Genomic DNA, 20,043 nt, shown 5'->3' with positions numbered 1-20,043 from the left:
CTAACCCAGGTCGGCTACATACAAGACAAACACCTTACCCGTATCACTCTGGCCCCAGGGTTCACTCTCGATGCTATATTTTCTAGATGTTTGGAGAAATTCATATTATTTATCCATATTTATATTCATAGAGGACTTTATAAATTGCTTTTTGGGGTCACACCTGGAGATACTCAGGGGTTCCTCCTGGATCTTCACTCAGGAATTTCTCAGTTGACCATATGGAATGCCGGGGGTTGAATTCTCGTTGGCCATGTGCAAGGCAAACACCATGCCCTCCGTACTAGCACTCAAACCCCAACCCTACCCCACTATTATTCTATCAGAGGACTTTGCTGGGGTTGGAGACATACACAGTAGAACACTTTTCTTGCACACAGGTGACACGGGTTTGATCTCCAGTACCCCATTACCTGCGGAATGTATCACATTAGGTTAATTGTTTCCAAGGAGCCAATTTAATATTGTCAAATATGAATATATAAAATCATTTTACAAATGAAATAAAGCAGGGATGAGAGGAAGGGTATAGAGGGGAATGTGCTTGCCTTATAAGCAGCCAAACCCCGTTGGAGGCCCAAGCACAGCCAGATGTGAATCCCCTTTCCCAAGAAAGATGGAAATAACGTTTCACTTATGTGTGCAGCTTTCTACAATGTATTTCATTCAATTCACAATTCATTGATCTCAGTCTGTAGAGTAAGCTGTGGACTTGGATATGTGTCTGTCTAAGATATTATTTTCTTTTGTGTTATACCACAAAACCCTCACACTCCCTGCTTTTTGCCCTGGTTACACCTGCTGATGTTCAGGGCTCACCCCTGGCTCTGTAATCAGAAATCACTCCTGGCAAGAGGCCAATCCTCTGAAGTAAAGTGCCCCACCCACTGGGCTATCTCTCCAGCCCTCCATCACTTAACCTCTGCAGTGGGATTTTTCTGTCCCGAGCATTTAGTGTCACATGTGGTGTGAGAGTAACTCAAGTCTCTGACAGCAGTGGTTTGTGGAGAAAATTTCCTCTTCTTTATATAGGTGCAGCTCAGAAAGGGGCCTTTGTGGTTTTTTATCAGCAAGAAAGGACAGATTACTGGATAGCAGGAAGAGACAAAAACAGTGATGTTTCTTAACCCTTGTACCTCATGCCTGAATGTTAGGTAAATGGTCAGGCAGCAGTTGGTCCAGTAAAAAAAAAACAAAACAGCTGACTTGGGCCAGGATCGTGTGGGTGGCCTTGATCTCAAGAGAGGATTGTGGGCAGAGACTGTGCCTAAGGATGTGCCGGACATTCTTGCGATGGTTGAAGAGAAAGTTTACCAAGTGCACGCTGGTCCAGACCATGAGGAACACACACAGGAAGTCTCTTAAAATCATTCCTCCTACAAATGCAGCCGTTTTCATTTTCTTAGTGTCATGTCCCATGCAGTATTTTTTGTTATAAACTTCTTCAATTCCTGTAACATTGAATGGGGCCTTTAATAGCAAGATGACCCGGATATAGATCAGCATGTTGAGTGCCCAGAAAAAGAGGAAGGCAGAAGAAATGCATGTGTAGATGTTTGATTTGAACCACGCCCACTGAGCATGGTTGTTGGTGATCACGATGGCTTGGAACACACTGAGGAAAGATGTGGTGCAGAGGGAAAGACCCCGGCCCACTCTGTACAGGAACAAAACTGCCTGACAACCAGTGTCATTCAGAAAGATTCTTATTCCAAAGAAAAATATTAATTCCGGAGTCCCGGCGAATATAACTGTCATCATGTTGGCTAAAGTTAAGTGGGTAAATATCCAGTCTATTGGCTTCTTTCTTTGCAGAAATCTCTTGACATATAGCATGAGCAACAATAAATTGCCCACAAAACCAATCATGAATTGGAAGAAAAATAATACTCCCCAAGCTGTTTCTTGTAGAACTACTGTGTCTATTGCTTCCTTGTTCATTTGGTAAAGACCTGCAGAAAAAAAAGAAATAACAGATTTGTTGTTAAACTTGAGAGAAATATCACAATATGCTGGCATCAATGTGACTAAATGTTCTAACTAACATTGTTCAGCAGAACTTGCAAACCCTGTCATTTTTCAAAATATAAAGTTATTTAATTTAATTTTAATTTATTTTTTTGCCTTTAAAGTCACACCTGGCGATGCTCAGGGATTACTCCTGGCTCTGCACTCAGGAATTACTCCTGGCGGTGCTCGATGGATGGGATGCTGGGACTCGAACCAGGGTCGGCTACATGCAAGTCAAATGCCCTACCTGCTGTGCTATCACTCCAGTCCCAAAAATATAAAGAATTATAGTAAAATAATTTTAAGAAGGTTATCCGACATCACTGAGAAGGAGTTATTGCTTTCATGTTTTTTTGTTTTTGATTTTAGTGTCTCAGCCAGCAATGCTTGTCAGTTCCTCCTAGCTCGGCATTTAGGAATCACCCCTGACATGACTGGAGGTCCCTATGGGATGCTTGGGATCGCATGGCAAGTGCCCTCCAAGCTGTACTATGTCTCTGGTCCTGTTGTTTTCGTTTTTGTAAAATTATTCCAGTTGACTATTTTCAGAGAATTAAATTTAGTATCTTGTTGAGCAATTTTAAAATCAATTATATATTTCATATTATAGTTATATTTAAGTCAAATGCAGCTTAAATTTATTCTATTTAACTTGACAGCTTTAATGTGCTTTCATATAATATGCCCATGAAATTGAAAATCATTCAAGTCTTTTTTCCTACTTTGCTTTATGGATCACATCTGGCAATCTTTGGGATTATTTCTGGCTTTGGACTGAGGAATTACCTGTATCTGTGCTCAGGGGACTCAATGGGATGCCGGGGATCGAACCCTGGTTCACCACATGCAAGGCAAATGCCTTACCCAGAGTACCTTCACTCTCCTTTCAAGTTGTTTTAATCATAGCATTGGATCCCCATTTTACATTAAATGATTCTTCCCTCTCCACAGATTCCATCTTAGAGTATCACAGACTATCTGATTCTGCAGATTTCTCTTCTGAATCTTTTCTATCATTACCTCCAGTGCTCCAAAATGGTTCGATTTGAGAGCCCTGACCAGTGAGACTGGTCACATAGAATGCGACAAATACATCAGGAGTGTTCAAGCTTTAGGGTCACCCAAACAGGAAACACACAGAGCAGCCATTTATTCATCCATATCTTTTCTGCATCCTGATTCCCATCATGCAAAAAGATGTGGAAGTTGACAGTCACGTTCAGCACTGTGAGTAGACTCGGCATAATTAAGGGGCACATGAAGATCGAGACCCGGATTTTTCACACAGCCAATCAGCAGCCCCCTTAAGGATAGAGTCAAGTGACAATTAACTCTTCTATTCTGACCTTGATCTTCATGTTTTCTGTCCTCTGGTCTAAACTTGTTATTCTTACGGGACTATCCTGACCTTGCGGTTCCTGTTAAGGGGTCAATTACCCTCAACTTAGTATTCATTACCAAATCTCCTGCTGTGTCCATGAATTCAAAGGTATTTTGGTTAAGGTCTCAGTATGTCTCCTGGACATTATCTTCATGTACTTCTCTACCATGAGTCACAGCTTGTCAAGAAACTTTCATGGGGTAGGGCATTTGCCTTGTATGTGGCCAATCTGGGTTCGATCCCTCACGTCCCAATTGCTGCCCAAACACTGCAAGGAGTGTTTTCTGAGTGCAGAGCAATGAGTGAGACTAGAGCATTGCCTGGTGTGACCCCAAAACAAACATGAGGGAGGCAATTCTGGGGAAGTACTCTGAGGTTCCAAGATCCCCTTTGTGTTGCGGCTGGACTTCAGGCTGGAGGAGGGAGAGGAGCCTTTTGTGGTCCACACGCCATACAGCTGTAAGAAAAATGAAGTTATGAAATTTGCTTCTAAATACATGGATATGGAGAGTATCATGCTGAGTGAAATAGTCAGAAGGTGAGGGACAGAATGACTGGACTCTTTTTGTAAGATATAAAACACGGTATCCCTCTAACAGCCATGGACAGTAGATATATGGGACAGGAGGATGGCTCCTAATTGGTAGCTTGTTTCAAGGCTGGGGGAGAGGGCAGTTGGTTAGAGAAGGGACCACTGTGACAATGATGGCTGGAAGGGATCACTCTGGATGGGAGATGTGTGCTGAAAGTGGGTAAAGGGTCAAGTGTGATGGCGTCTCAGTATCTGTATTGCAAGCTCCAATTCACATAAAAAGGGAGAGAAAAAAGAGACAGAGACAGAGAGACAGACAGAGAAGGAAAGAGAGAGAGAGAGAGCGGGAGAGGGAGATGGGTAGAGGAGGGAGAAAGTGTGAGAGAGAGGCTGGAGGAAGGGAAGAGGGAGGGCAATGGGAGGGAGGGAGAGAGAAAGAGGGACTGAGAGAGGGAGGGAGAGAGAAGGAAAATGTCTGCCAGAGAAGCAGGCTGGAGGGGGGTCTCATAGTAGGTTGGATATGGGAGATATTCGTGGTGGAAACTGTACTGATGGAGGCATGCATGTTGGAACAATGTATGACAGAAACCCCACTTGAAAGATTTGTTACTATCTCTTTGTGATTCAATAAAAAATGAATTAAATAAACAAAATAATCACAAGAAGAAACTTTTTGTTTGTGGAGGTCTCTTTCCTTCCTGCCCCTGAAACAACACACAAGAGGATTGGGATGTTTCCTTTGACCCCAAGCCCACTTCCAGCTGATTCTCAGTCACTCATTTTGAAACACTCGTCATCCTCCTACAACCTCTGTCTTTTTTCTGCAGAAACGTTAATTGAACCGAAATCACTGTCTTCCCTCATAGGTCCTGACAGCTGTGGTACTGCCTAACCCACCCTCTGCCCCATTTGGTGGTGCGATGCTGAGGAAAGCCATTTTCAGTACCCATCCGCTCACTCTCACATTCATTTATCTTCATTCTCACTCTGGTCCTGGCCTTCCTCACACAGTCTTACTCTGCTCGCTCTAAAGAAATCTTTCATAGGGGTTGGAGCCATAGTATAGCGAGAAGGCATTTGCTGTGCATTAGACCAGCTCAGGCTTGATCCCCGCCATCCCATATGGTCCCCTGGGCACTAGCAGGAGAAACTCCTGAGTGAACAAGTCAGGAGTAACTCCTGTGCATCACCAGGTGTGGCTAGGAAAGAAAATCATCATTAAAAATCAGAATAAAGTCATTATATTTTTCTCTGGGAGATGTAATTTTTACTAGATAGAAGCAAAGATTGCAGAACATTTCCAAGTATGGACAGTCATGACGGAAACACAGTAAAAGGATTAATTTGAAGAAGAATTTGTTTCAATCAATTTACTTAATAAACTACCAAAATCGGTCGGAGCAAAACCACAGTGGGGGTGTGGGGAGACACTTGCCCTGCACACAACTCTCCTGGGTTTGATCCCTGGTACCACATATTGTCTGAGCACCAGATCAGGAGTGATCCCTGAGCACAGAGCCAGGAGTACACCTTCAGCGTGTGGCTGAGTGTGGCCTAAAAGCAAACCCATAAAGAAGTATAACGAAAATAATGAAAGCAATCAGGGCATTCACAAAAAAATGAAAATTGCATAACTTTAGGAAACATTAACACAATTAACTTCACATTTGGCAAAATACGTCAGATTACCACATCACAAATGAGACAGGCAGATCTCTCCTTGAAAAATCTCATTCCTGGGGCTAGATTGAGAGTCTAGTGGGTAGGGTATTTCCCTTGAATGAGGCTAACCCTTTTGTTTGTGGTGTTTTATAAGGTCCCCTGGCACCACCAGGAGTGACTCCCGAGTGCAGAGCCAAGAGAAGCCCCTGAACATTGCTGGGTGTGACCCAAAAAGCTAAACCGACCAACCAAAGAGCCAAAAGTCTTGTATAGGTCCGGAGTGACAGCCTAGCAGGGAGGGTGCTGTGCTGGCATGAAGCTGATGGAGTTCGATCCTTGGCAACCCTTTTCATCCCCTGAACCCGCCTGAAGTGATTCCTGAGTTCAAAGCCAGGAGTAAGCTCTGAGCACCACCAAGTGTGACCCAAAACAAAAAACAAAACAATTTTGTACTATAAAGCACTATGAATATAAGAGAAAATTTAGTGATTAAAGATAACTATAAAAAATGCATTAAGTTGTCAAACTCATGATTTTTGTTCATAAGTATGAATAGAAACAAACACAGCTCACTTTATTCCATGATATCTTCAATAATATGATAAAAAATAAAGAAGTTTAATATTGAAATTGATAAATTGTTGGATTTCTTTATCCAATGTTAATAATGATCTACATTGGTTAATATTGAAGCCTTCAAACAAAAACATCATTATGACAGCCCAATTAAAAAATGTTACAAAATTAGAGGATTAGCTGCATAAAAACTACTATAAAATAATTCAAATCATGCAAAAAATTGTTGGTCAAATCTTTTTAAACTTGTAGAAACATTTTTTGATGAAAGAAAAAGACATTCAAATGCATATAATATTTATGAATGAGAATATATGATATTGTTATAGAAAATCATTACCAAAATTAAAAACTCTACAATTTCTAAAACAAATCCCCAAACAACCCTAAAATCATTGAATTAAGCTGAACTAGATTAGACAGTTCTAGTTTTCTTCTGTTTATTTTTTGGGCCACACTCAGCAGTACTCAGGGCTTACTCCTGGCTCTCTACCAGTGGGTTGGTGGGTTTGGGACCCTTTGGGCTGTCAGTGATTGAACCTGCATTAGCTGCATGCACGGCAAGAACCCTCCCCACTGCACTGTGGCTGCAGCCCCCAATAATTCTAATATTTTGGTTATTAGAACATAGGATTAAGAAGAATGCATGAAAAAAAGGCATTTGGGAGAATAGTTCAATGTCAAAGAGAAATATATGAAGAGGTGGGTAGAAGAAAAATAACAGAAAAGTGAACTCAGAAAACAAAGTTTAATCAGAGTGGTAAGGTGACCAGAGTTTCTGTAAAAGTGATGAATGAGGATGTAAATATTCTTAGTAAATTGGTATATGTGTTACTCTAAGAACTAGTTTTGGTCATCATAAAGTTTTAAAAAAAATAGTTTTAAATGAAAATGCAGATTAAGAGCAATAAAGGGGCTAGAGAGATAGTCCAGTGCAGCGGGCGCTTGTCTTGCTCGTGGTGGATTTGGGATTAATCCCCAGTATAGTAAAGGGTCCCCGGAACCTGCCAGGAGTGATTCCTGAGCACAGACAGGAGTAATCCTGAGCAACGCTGGTGTGGCCCCCAAACAATGAAAGCTAAATAAAAGGGAAAGAACAGTAGAATACAAAGCATAACAAAATATACGGTTGAAACTGCAGAGAAGAAAATCATAAATTGATGGGGCTACTGGAGTGATAGCAAAGCAGGTAGGGCATTTACCTTGCATGCCGTCGACTGGGGTTTGATTTCTCTGTCCCTCTCGGAGAACCCGGCAAGAGTATCCCGCCCACATGGCAGAGACTGGCAAGCTCCCCTCGGCGTATTCGATATGCCAAAAACAGTAACAAGAAGTCTCATGATAGAGACGTTACTGGTGCCCACTCAAGCAAATTGATGAGCAATGGGAGGACAGTGCTACAGTGCTACAGAGTGATAGTACAGTGGATAAGGCACTTGCCTTTCACCCAACCGATCAGGATTCCACCCCCAGTATCCCCTGAGCATGACCACAGTAATTCCTGCTTGCCTTGCACACAGTTACCAACCCATAGGGTCCCTTGAGCAACATCAGGAGAATTCCTGCGTGCAGAGTCAGGAGTAACCCCTCAGCATCACTGGGTGTGACTCAAAAGCAAAAAACAAAACAAACAAAGAAGAAAAAAACCCAGACTATCATGAGTATAAAGGGACGTGAGTATAGAAACTTAGGTGACTTTGGCAATAGAAAGCCTGTTCTACAAACATAGCATCAGGAAAAATACCCCCCCTTTTTATTTTTTGGGTCACACTTTGTTAGATATCAACCCTAAGTGTCTTAGGCTTCACTGGTGAATTGCCCTTTTCCTCCTCCCAGAGAAGCTTCCCCTGCCCTTGCTAACAGCCCTAATTTGGTTGGAGTCTATCTTCAACCTTTCCTCTGTGTTGGATATTAACCCTAAGTACTTTAGGCTTCATCAGTGAATTGCCCCTTTCTCCCTCCCAGAGAAGCTTAACATGCTCTTGCTGGAAACCCTAATCTGGTTCAAGTTTATCCTTAACCTTCCCCTTATACTTTACCTCTCATTGTCACAGTTGCCCAAGTCAGTCTTGATTACTTATGAACCAAAACTCTCTGGTAATTCTGAACTTTTTATTTGTGCTGCTTTGTATTTCAAGTGCTGTATATTTGTACCTGCTTTTCTCTCTCTCCCTAACCTTTTTATATTTTACTATTGAGCAATGTTCTTTTGTTAAACACAGAAAGACCATTAATGCTACGCTTCTAATATTTGGGACTAGATTGACTCTGAGATATTTCTGCTCTTGGGCATAATTACTTGGTCATAATTACTTGACTCAGGCTTCAGTTGCTGTAGTTCCTAACACCCCAAAAGGGAGGTCCTGCCGTGGGACTGAAATGGACCCAGGATGGGTGGCAAAGCTACCCAGCATTGAAATGGGACATTCTAAAAGGCATAAATATATGGTTGTATAGTCTTGCTGCGAGCTGTTACAACCTAGGAGACAAGACCCCCATGGGGAAGGACAAGCTGAACTGGCCTGAGGACTTAGTCTGGGATTTATGGTAAAAGCCTTACTTGCTCTCAGAGCCTGGAGAACTAAGCGTTGGGATCTTTGTCTCTTACTGTGTTTATCCAAACAACTGCAAGTATTTATAACTTACACAACTAGAGGGAAAGATTAAAACAACAACCCTGGAAGACAGAGTGTCTTCTTGAGTTGATCTCCCCAAAGAATTTTCTCTCCCAAATGTTTATCTCTGTAAATGACCAATCACACCTATGTCCTTACCTCAACCCCCCTTCATATGTTCTATAAGTATGCTAGCAACTCTGCATTAAAGGGCCATTTTTTTTTAGAAGTGAAGTAACAGATTTTATTTAGAGGTTTCTGAGGGAAGGAGGAAGGGACAAGTGGAAAAGAAAAAACAGTAGGAGTAACGTGCTCAAGAGAGAACTCGGGCTTCTCCAAGGGTGGAGGAAGCTCTACACACATCCCAGCACTGGATACAAAAGCATGAAAGTACACATCTCAAGAGGGGAGATGCGGGCAACACATGTGATCGGGCACCACATGTGCTAGGCCACGTGGGCACAAGCAAAGGGGCCATTTTCACCATAGACTGTGGTCCCCATATCCCCTCTCTGTCTCTCTGTTGGGGAGCCCTGGGGAGGTGGGGTGGTAGGGAGGAGTCTCTGGGCCACCGAATGCACACATGTATCACAGCAGCAGCCCCAGTGTTTTACTTTGTAAAATCACATGCTTGGTGATGCTCAGGTTACTCCTGGCTCTGCATTCAGGAAATACTCCTGGCAGTGCTCAGGGGACCCTATGGAATGTCGGGGATGTTGGAACCCAGGTCAGCTCAGTGCAAGACAATTGCCCTACCTCCTGTTCTATCTCTCCAGCCCAGGGAAAGGAAATTTTTCTAAACAAAAATCCCTGTCTCTCCCTTCAAGCAGGAGCAGAGACAGGAGGTACTTACTGAGTCTGAGGCTGGCAAAGTTGACGGGACCCTCTGCCAGGCTGCAGGTGAATGCCTGTGTGTTAATCCAGGGCTATAAAACACACCAGTGACTTGGTCCCCAGAGAACTTGTCACTTGGAGCTCAGCAAACTTTTTTTTTCAGCAAACTTTCTGATGTGCCCATGGACCCACAAATTACTGTCTGAGCCGCAACTAGATCAATTTAGAAAAGTTTTTAATGCAAGTCCCCCTCAGGTGTTCACTTCAGAAGTTTTTCCATTACATCAGCCTGAGTCCTCAGAGTCCTGCAGGAGCAGAGCAGAAAACAAACTTGGGCATAATTGGCTACTCGCAGAGAAATTAAAAGTTCTCATAGCTGATCAAATAGCTCTGACAACTTTTGGAGAGTAATTGCTTTTCTCTAAGGCTTCTCTCAATTTGGGATTTATTGTGGAACAACCTAGTCTGAATTGACTTAGGAAAATAAGAATCATAAATGATAATTCTTTTCTTAAAATTCTAAAAAATTTTTAATGAATCACCTTGGGATACAGTTACAGACTTATAAAGCTTTCGTGTTTGAGTTTCATTTATACAATGATCAAGTACCCATCCCTTCACCAGTGCCCATTCTCCACCACCAAAGTTCTCAGTACTCCTCCAGCCACCACCACTTTACCCCCTGCCCCCTGCCTCTATGGCAGACACAGTCCCTTTTACTCTCTTCTTTTGGATGTTATGTTTTGCAATACAGGTAGTAAGTTGTCATCATGTTTGGTCTAGAGTCTACTTTCAGCTCACATAAATGATAATTCTTAAGGATAAAAACTATCAACCTGAATTTTAATGGGATCACTAGATCATATATAAATAAATTTAATTTTTAATTTATATTTTGGCTATTTTGGGGTCATACCTGACAATGCCTAGGGATTTCTTCTGGCTCTGCACTCAGGAATGGCAGTGCTCAGGGGACCCAATGGGATGCCGTGGATTGAACCTGCATGGGCCTCCTGCAAGGTGTGAACACCCTACCCGCTGGACTGTCACTCATTCTCCCATTGCCAGACCATACTAAGGATCTAAAGAAACATCATTTGAGAACAAAAACAATTGAATCTCTGCCTTCTATCTTTGGCAACTTAGTGCAATGGACAAGTGATACTATTTTATAGTGAATGAAGCAGTGAAATGCATGTAGAATAATGCTTGAGGTAATTGCTGGATTCATTCTTCTCTTACCAAATTTTCCATCAGCCCTCTCTGAGTTTTATTTTGTGGCAAATTCCATGCCTAATACTGTAACTTCTTAGGGGTATAGCAGACTCTTTCCTGCTTATCCATTCTTTAAACATTTGCTTGTTTGTTTTGTCTTGTTTTATTTTTGGGTAACACCTGGTTGTGCTCAGGGTTTACTCTTGGCTCTACACTCATGGATCACTCCTGGCAGGCTTGGGGCACCATAGAGGATGCTGGTGTTTGAACCCAGGTTGGCCACACACACGGCAAGTGCCCTCCCAGCTGAACTATCGCTCCTGCCCTCTTTAAACATTTGGATCTGGAGACACTTAACTGGCAGGCTGAGGGGTCAAAGTTGAGTGAGGTTTGCCTGCCCTAGTCTAAGCAAAGCTGATCGGATACATCTGAAGGTAGGTGGCCTGAGAGATCTGTGGGACAACATCAAAAGGAGACCCAAGAGAAAGGAATGGTACAAAAGGGGAAAATACGTTTTTTTTTTGTTTGTTTGTTTTTGTTTTCTTTTGGGGAGAGGGTGGCACACTTGACTCTGCTCAGGGATCACTCCAGGCAGGCCCAGAGGTCCTGAAACCATCAATGAAAGCAATGTGGACGGGGCTGGGTTACTTAGATTGTGGGAAGGGAGCTTGCTTTGCACAGTGTCGAGGCTGGCCTGGGTTTGATCCCCGGCACCACCAGGAGTGATCCCTGAGTGAAGAGCAAGGAGTAAGTTCTGAGTGTATTATTTTGTTGCTAAGTTTTGCAAATGTCTGCACATCTTGGATATTTGTGTTTCTGTCACATGAATGCTGTGCAGATATTTTCTCCCGTTCAGTGAGGGAGGGTTTTAATTTGGGCCCCTGTTTCGTTGTAGTGCAGAAATTTTTAAGTTTGATATGCTCGGTCCATTTTGACTTTCTTCTCCATGAAATATAATAATCAAAGACATTTCTTTTTCTTTTCTTTTTAAACTTTATTTTCCAAACAACACAGTAAAAAAATTAAAGCACCATGATTTCCAAAGTTATTCATAGTTGAGCTTTTGCCACCTCTAGGGCCAAGGTCCCCCCACCAATGTTCTCAGGTTCCTTCCCATATCCCCGACCCACCTCCAGCCCTGCACTCTGGACAAGCAGCTTTCTAAGTTTGGTTGTGAAAGTTTGGGTCTCTGATTTCAGTGTTGTTGACACTGTGGTTTGGATTTTTGGTTCTACCTTTCCTTAATGACACCTTTGTAGCTGAATCCCTGGACCTGGCCACCATTCCTGCTCATTTGTCTTTTCTCTCCTTTCCCTCCACTCTTTCTTTCCTTTTCCTCCCTCTACCCTGGGGCTAAGGTTGAGTGGAGGACCAACCTTTTTAAAACACTGCATTTACTCATCAAGTTATTCTAAATGTCACATACAAGTGATATCATACTGTGTTTATCCTTCTTCTGACTTGCTTCATTTAGCAATCATCAAGACATTTCTGAAGTTGATATGATGGACATTATTATTATTATCATCATCATCATCATCATCATCATCATCTATTGGTGTCACATCTAGTGATGCTCAGTGGTTATTCCTGGCTCTGCACTTAGCAATTACTCCTGGCAGTGCACGGGTGGACAATATGGATACTGGGGATCCAACCCAGGTCGGCACATATAAGACAAACACACAACCCGCATCAGTCTGGCTCCAGGGTTCACTCTCGATGCTATACTTTCTATATGTTTGGAGAAATTCATATTATATATCCATCATTATATTCATAGATGGACATCACTGACCTGAAATTTCTGTGTACATTGTCTTCAATCTTTCTTATGCCTTTGTCAATAACATCTATGGTATTATTTTTTTTCATGGGGCCACACACATACTGATAGTAGGGCAATGTCTTAAGGAGACAACCTCTAACCAGAGGAAAACAGTGTTTCTGTCTCTGAGATCTAGAAGGATCAGCTGTGGTCCAGCAGAAAAATAAAATCACAAAAGCTAAACTGCCCTGAGGCCTGCAGTTAGGAAAATAGGACCAGATGACTCCTGGGTAAAGCGGTCTTGCTCTAATTGAACTGAATCTAAATGGACAAGTTTCAAGCTAGGAGGACTGGTCAATGGTTGGTGAGAGGTGTGGTGAATGGATGGAAGTTAAGATAGAGGAGGATCCATCATGACAACACTAGTTGGAGATGATCACTCTGGACAAGTGCTGAGTGTTGAAATCAGGTAAAGTGATATAAATAATAACCTTTCAACATCTCTATCGCAAGCTATAATGCCTAAAATGAGAGAGAGAGAGAGAGAGAGAGAAGAGAGGTGCCTGCCATAGAGACAGGCTGGGGTTGGGGATAACTTGAAGAGGTGGGCGGGAAACTTGGGGACACTGTTGCTGGGAAATTACACTGGTAGAGGGATGGATGTTGAAACTGTGTGGCTGAGACACAATCATGAACAATTTAGTAATGCTCTAACCCACCGTGACTCAATAAAAAAATAAATTTATAAATTTCGACTCCAGTTCTTACCACACCAATGCCACTTTTACTGAAGACAATCTGTGACTGTAATTGTAAAGGTGGAAGGGAAACCATATTGCCCCTCAGAGACAGGTTTCTCCGTAGAAAAAAAAGAAATTATTACCTTATGGAGGGATAATGAATTTTCCAATTCAAGTCCAACATATAGTCATTGGAGTGATAGTACAGCAGGTAGGGTGGTTGCCTTACATGCGACTAATCTGAGCATAATCCCTGCATCCCATATGATCTACAGAACCCCACCAGGACTAATTCCTGAGCACTGCCAGGTGAGGTCTCAAAACAAAAGAAAAATTCAAGGTATTATTAGGTATACCCTTGAAGCATGCAGTGAGTTTGAGTGTAGGTACTTAGGTACTGCACTGACAGAGGGGACTCCAGCCATCAGGCTTCTGGGGGCTGCTTTGGGACCAAAGACTGGACTTCTCTACTGGCTTGCCTCACTGCCAGGGAAAGGGAACAGGTTTATAAGACCTTGGAGACACTACTGTAACCAAGACAAACAATTTAAGCTGAACAAAATAACACAATGAATGTATATTGAGAAACACATAACTTCTCAGTCACAACTGTAAAACACCTAATCGTCCTGAGTATTACATTGAGGGATTACATACATCATGCCAAGAGCTATGAACTTCCTACAAACCACACTCTATTCCCCTCAAAAGATTTCAAGATCAAGACACAATCATGAAAGTTTGTAAGTCTGTAACTGTATCTCACGATGATTCATTATAATAAGAAAAAAAATTTAAAAAGATTCCAAGATCAAAGAAAGCAAAGATGGAGGCGCTGCATGTATTAGTTTGAATGTAAAATTCTGGTAACTGTCAGTCACCTTTTGTTTTGTCAGCCTGCATCTGGAACCAGAAATGCTAAGGAAAGAAACAAGGAAAGGCGGGGTTGTTTGAGATTCTTCATTATTTGAGCCGCAATCACAGGGTTTGGGGGAGCCACGTCTGTAACGGGTAGATCAACACTCGCTGTGCCGATACCAACGTCAAAGTCCCGGGCTGGCCACGTGCACGGCAAATTTTGTAGAAAGTTCCTCAGTGAGAAAGTGATAAACCCCAAATACAAATGTGGCAGGTGGATCTTATGGAACCTAGAGCAGATCTTGTTAGCTAAACTTAAACTTCAAATGTCCTAAGGTTGATCTTTCTTCCTAAAACTCTGGTATGCAGGTTCCACTGAGGCCCTCTAATGAGTTAGAGCCAAGGTCTGGGTATTTGTTCTGGGCTTTGCAAAACATGCGGAAAGGCTTACAAACAGGCATTGGAGGACTAGCTCCGCTGACGAAGCACAGGGTCTGTAGCCTAAGGGTCAGCTTCTAAGGATAGAGAAGAGATGCTGGTGGCTGGAGCCAGCCCGAGTGACAGTTGGTGACAGGAGCACAAAGGTTTCCTGGCTAAAGAGCATGTGCCTTTGAGCCCGCCCCTAGAAACTGGTCCGCGTGGCTCTGGGCCTTAGCAACAGCCAATGAGAGAGGAGCGGGTCACAACGTGAACCAATAGGAGGCGTGTCCGTTGGTATTTTTTTGTCCCTGGGGCGGGGTTTGGCTCATTGCCTGTCTTACTATTCAGTCAGTTACTCGTGGACTCTGAATCGCGAGGATGAGGTCTAGGCAATTGCACAGTGAATCCCGAGCATCCCGAGCCTCCCAGGAATCCCAAGAATCCCCAGATGACAGGTCAGCAGGATAGGGGCTGCTCTGGCCTGGTGGCCAGAGAGGAAAGGGTGAAGTTCTGGGGGGCAGTCGGATTTGGTGGCTGGTGACCAGCGCTGTGTGGACCCGTTCGGTAGAGGCATCTATACTGTCGGCATCAGGGATTGGGTTAGGGTCTTCACTGAGAAACTCTTGGGCAGTTTCCTTCTGACAGCTTCTGGCCCTGCTCCCCAAGTCCAGGTAGAGCCACCGTTGGGTCAGGGTCCGTCTCCCCGGGGAGGGGTGTGTGTCTGAAATGCTTTTGCTGTGAGGGGCAGGTGCCAGATTCGGAACTGAGAACACAGGGTGAAACGCCCGTTTCTCGCCTGTCCAGCCATTATCTCCTGGTCAGAACTGTCTGATTTATAGTGCTGGATGCCCCGAGTTAGGTAGGGATCTTTTTTAAAATAAAAAAAATTATTTTAGGGGCTGGAGCGATAGCACAGCGGGTAGGGCGTTTGCCTTGCACGCGGCCGACCCGGGTTCGAATCCCAGCATCCCATATGGTCCCCTGAGCACCGCCAGGGGTAATTCCTGAGTGAAGAGCCAGGAGTAACCCCTGTGCATCGCCAGGTGTGACCCAAAAACCAAAAAAAAAAAAAAATTATTTTAATTAAATTTACTTTTGTTGGGGGTAATCTTCCTTGACATGCTCTACCCAACCTTGTTCCATTCCTTATTTGGGCAAAGTGAGAATCTGAGAAACTTCCGGATCAGAGACGTTTGTCAATTTCTTGTTTATGACGTCTTCATGGAGGGGTAGGGAAGGGAAATTGAGTGAAATCATATTAAAACGTTGTCAATTTCTTATAATTTTTTTTTAGTTTCTTAGAATTTAAGTAGGGTTATTTTTAACTTAATGATTTAACTTAGTCGTGATTCAGGAGCCCAGAGCCCAGCCTGCTTCCCCACTCTAATGCGTTGATCTCAACTTTTTCTATTTTAATCGGGGTGTCTGGATTTAAGGGAAACTATGTGTCTTGTATCTTCATTTGACTCAGGGGAGAAGCTTCAATTGATGCTATTTCAACTGTAGCAAATACATTCTTTACGCCTAAGATGAACGCTGATAACTTGGTTTATGTTTGAATTTGAAATGGGTTTTAGTTGTTTTTTGGGGGGAGGTCACACCCGGCGGTGCAAAGGGTTACTTACTCCTGGCTCATGCACTAAGGAATGACTCCTGTCAGTGCTCAGGGGAACGTATGGGATGCTGGGAATCGAACCCGTGTCTGCCGCGTGCAAGGGAAACGCCGTACCCACTGTGCTAGCACTCCAGCCCCTGAAATGGGTTTGAAACGTCGCCACGCGCCTCGGAAATGGTTCAACGGGCTGGGGTGTGGGCCAGGCTGGCAAAAGACCCAAGTTTCAACTTGGGCTCCCTTTATTCCTGCCTCCCCTCGTCAGCACCGATGAGCGTGGCGTCAGCAGCACCAATCCTCGTGGCCCCTGACACTGAAGTTGAATACTGAAGTGCACCCCAAACCTTTGGACCCGTACCAAAGTTTTCCCAAGAGGGTGACCCTACCACCAGGCCCCCGCCCCTGCTCCCCAGTAAGGGAGCAAAATAAAACACAGAAAGGCTCGGGGTCAAAAATAGTTACTTGTTTTAAGCTGTTTACTTTACATTGTTTATTCAAACAAACCTTTGAGAATGGTAAATAGAAGGAACAGAAAATAAGTCAGTAAGGACCAATTAGTGCACATCTGAATCTTTTTAAAAATTATTTATTTTTTAAAAATTTTATTTTACATTTCTAAAGTAGTGGACAATATTTGATTACACTTAATATTCGAACACCAATTTCACCACCATATTTTTTTTAATTTTTTTTAAAATTTATTTTATTGAAACACCATGTGGAAAGTTACAAAGTTCTCAGGCTTATATCTCAGTTATACAATGCTCAAACACCCGTCCCTTCACCAGTGCCCATATTCCACCACCAATAAAAACAAAAACAAAACAAAAACAAAAACAACAACAAAAATACCAGTATACATCCCACCCCTCACCCCCCAACCCTCCCTGCGTGACTGATAATTTCACTTCCTTTTCTCTTTACCTTGATTACATTCCAGATTTCAACACAAAACTCACTATTGTTGTTGGAGTTTCAACACAGACTCACTCATTTTGTTGGAATTTATCCCCCAAGAATAAAGCTCTATTGAAAAGGAAATATTTGATAATAAGTTTTCCACTGATGAGAATGAAGAGATAAAAAGTTGCGCGGTTGGGGCCGGAGAGATAGCACAGAGGGTAGGGCGTTTGCCTTGCATGCGCCGACCTGGGTTCGATCCCCGGCATCCCATATGGTCCCCCAAGCACTACCAGGGGTAATTCCTGAGTGCAAAGCCAGGAGTAACCCCTGAGCATTGCTGGGTGTGACCCAAAAAAGAAAAAAAAAAAAAGTTGCGAGGCCGCCATAGCGGCTGCGCGGTTTACAATTTCTGTATTATAGTAATTAAGTCCAGGGAGATTTAAGTTGGAAAATGAATCATTTCCCTTTCTGGAACAGCATGTAGCAAAATCTTAGTTCACAGTCTGCATACATGGTTGCAAGCACTCGCTGGAACCCCAAGTCCTAAAGCTGTCTCTGGTTCCTGGTCGTTCTACATCCACATGGCTGTGCAAAGGCATGGCGACCCGGGTCGAATCTCGGCCGGAGCCCGAGCTCCGGCCCCGGCCTGAGACTGCCCAGGTGTCCCACGGCTGTTTCAAGTTCAAAGCACATTTTTTTTTCCGTGCCACAAAGTTCATACCTGCTCAAAGGACCCACAAAACGTCGGACACCACGCCTCCTCCCGGAGGGGAGAGAGACCATGAAAGAAGGATATTTCCTCTATTAGCCGGCGCCGCCACCATATTTTAGATGTTTCCATCCCCAACCCCAACCCAGCCTCAAAGCAGAACCAAAGTAGTTTAATTTCTATTGTTTGTTATGAATAAACCACTGAAAATGCTCCAAAAAACTGTCTTTAGGGGAGTGTTGTGAAGTTTATTGAGAATGTTAGTTGCATACCAGAACTACTTCACTGATTGAGGGTTCTTTTTTTTTTTTTTTTTGCTTTTTGGGTCACAACCTGGCAATGCACAGGGGCCACTCCTGGCTCTGCACTCAGGAATTACTCCTGGTGGCGCTCAGGGGACCATGTGGGATTTTGGGAATCAAACCCGGATCGGCCGTGTGTGAGGCAAACGCCCTACCCGCTGTGCTATCACTCCAGCCCCTAATTGAGGATTCTTTTGGTTATTTTTGTTATTTTATAAAGTAGTTCACAATATTTGATTACATCTAATATTCAAACACTTATCTCACCACTATTGCACCTTCCCACTAACATATTTCGGATGTTTCCATCCTGAACCCAAACCCTTGCCCCAAAGCAGAGCACCGCCAGGGATAATTCCTCAGTGCATAGCCAGGAGTGACCCCTGTGCATCAACGGGTGTGACCTAAAAAGCAAAAAAAAAAAAATTAAAAAAAAAGAATGAGGTTACAGGGAAACACAGAGGAATGGGAGCACTGTGATTGGAGTAACCCAATAAACCTGGGAAAAATTGCCTCTTGTAAGTGCAGCTTCCTATAATGTGTTTCATTCAATTCAGCTCTTCATTTTTCTCAGCATGTACAATGAGCTGTGGACTTGGAGCTGTGTCCATATACGTCGTTATTTTGTCATGGGTCAGGACAAAGGGTCCACACTTGGAAGCCTGCCTTAAGGGCTAGGGGAGGGCAGTTGGGACAGAGAAGGGACGATGATGGCAATAATGGTTGGAAGGATCGCTCTGCATAGGAGATGTGTACTGAAAGTGGGCAAACAACCAAACATAATGGCCCCTTAGTATCTATATTGGAAATGATAATGCCCAAAAGGGCGGAGGAGGTGGGGAGAGGAAGAGAGAGGGGGGAGAGAGAGAGAGAGAGAGAGAGAGAGAGAGAGAGAGAGAGAGAGAGAGAGAGAGAGAGAGAGAGAGAGAGAGAGCCTGGCATAGAGGCAGGCTGAAGGGTCAGTGGCAGGAGAGATACTGGGGATATTGGTGGTGGGGAATATACACTGGAAGGGGAATGGTTGGGTGTTGGAATATTGTATGACTGAAACTCAATCATGAGAGCTTTGTTAATATCTCATAGTGATTCAATAATTAAAAAATGTTATTTTCTTTCATTTTACATCACATCCCCTCCCCCCCTTTTTTAATCCCTGGTCACACCTGCTGATGCTCAGGAATCACTCCTAGCCCTGTGCAGGGCATGTGCAAGGCAAGTGCCCTACCCATTGGGCTATCTCTCCAAACCCCCATCACTTAACCTTTGCAGGGGAATTTTTCTGTCCTGAGAACTTTGTGTCACAGCTGGTGTGAGAGTTTTCAAGTCTCTGATGGCAGTGGTTTGTGAAGATTTCCTCATCTTTACAAAGGTACAGTTCAGGAAGGGGCCTCGAAGGTTTTTTATCAGCAAGAAAGGACAGACCATTGGATAGCAGGAAGACACAAAAACAGCGATGTTTTCTAACCTTCGTATATCATGACGGTATGCTACATAAATGGTAAGGCAGAAGTTGATACAGTAAAAAAAAGCAAAGCAGCTCACATGGACCAGGATGGTGTGGGTGACCTTGATCTCAAGAGAGGACTGTGGGCAGAGACTGTTTCTAAGGATGTGACGGACATTCTTGCGATGGTTGAAGAGGAACTTTACCATGTACACGCTGGTCCAGATCATGAGGAGAACACACAGCAGGTCTCTTATAGTCATTATTCCCTGGAATGTAGACACTCTATTCTTCTCAGCATCATGTGCTATACAGTAGTTTTGGTTATAAAAGTCTTCAATTCCAGTAATGTTGAATGGGGCCTTCACAGTCAAAATGACCCGGATATAGATCAGCATGTTGAGTACCCAGAAAAAGAGGAAGGCAGAAGAAATGCATGTGTAGATGTTTGATTTGAACCAT

At 43.3% G+C, this 20,043-nt stretch overlaps 1 protein-coding gene across 1 annotated transcript; it reads right to left on the bottom strand.

The window, feature by feature from the left end:
* Positions 1–911: 911 nt before the first annotated feature.
* Positions 912–19,979, bottom strand: LOC129401842 (vomeronasal type-1 receptor 4-like). Its single transcript, XM_055124745.1, is given in 4 exon segments — positions 912–1,190; positions 1,192–1,952; positions 3,761–3,848; positions 19,680–19,979. Coding segments are annotated over 4 exon segments (1,428 nt in total).
* Between the last annotated feature and the right edge of the window lie 64 nt (positions 19,980–20,043).

Source organism: Sorex araneus, chromosome 2, assembly GCF_027595985.1.
Source record: "Sorex araneus isolate mSorAra2 chromosome 2, mSorAra2.pri, whole genome shotgun sequence".
Classification (NCBI taxonomy): Eukaryota; Metazoa; Chordata; class Mammalia; order Eulipotyphla; family Soricidae; genus Sorex; species Sorex araneus.
The sequence above is the reverse complement of the archived record's forward strand: the minus strand, read 5'-3'. Positions and strand labels throughout refer to the sequence as shown.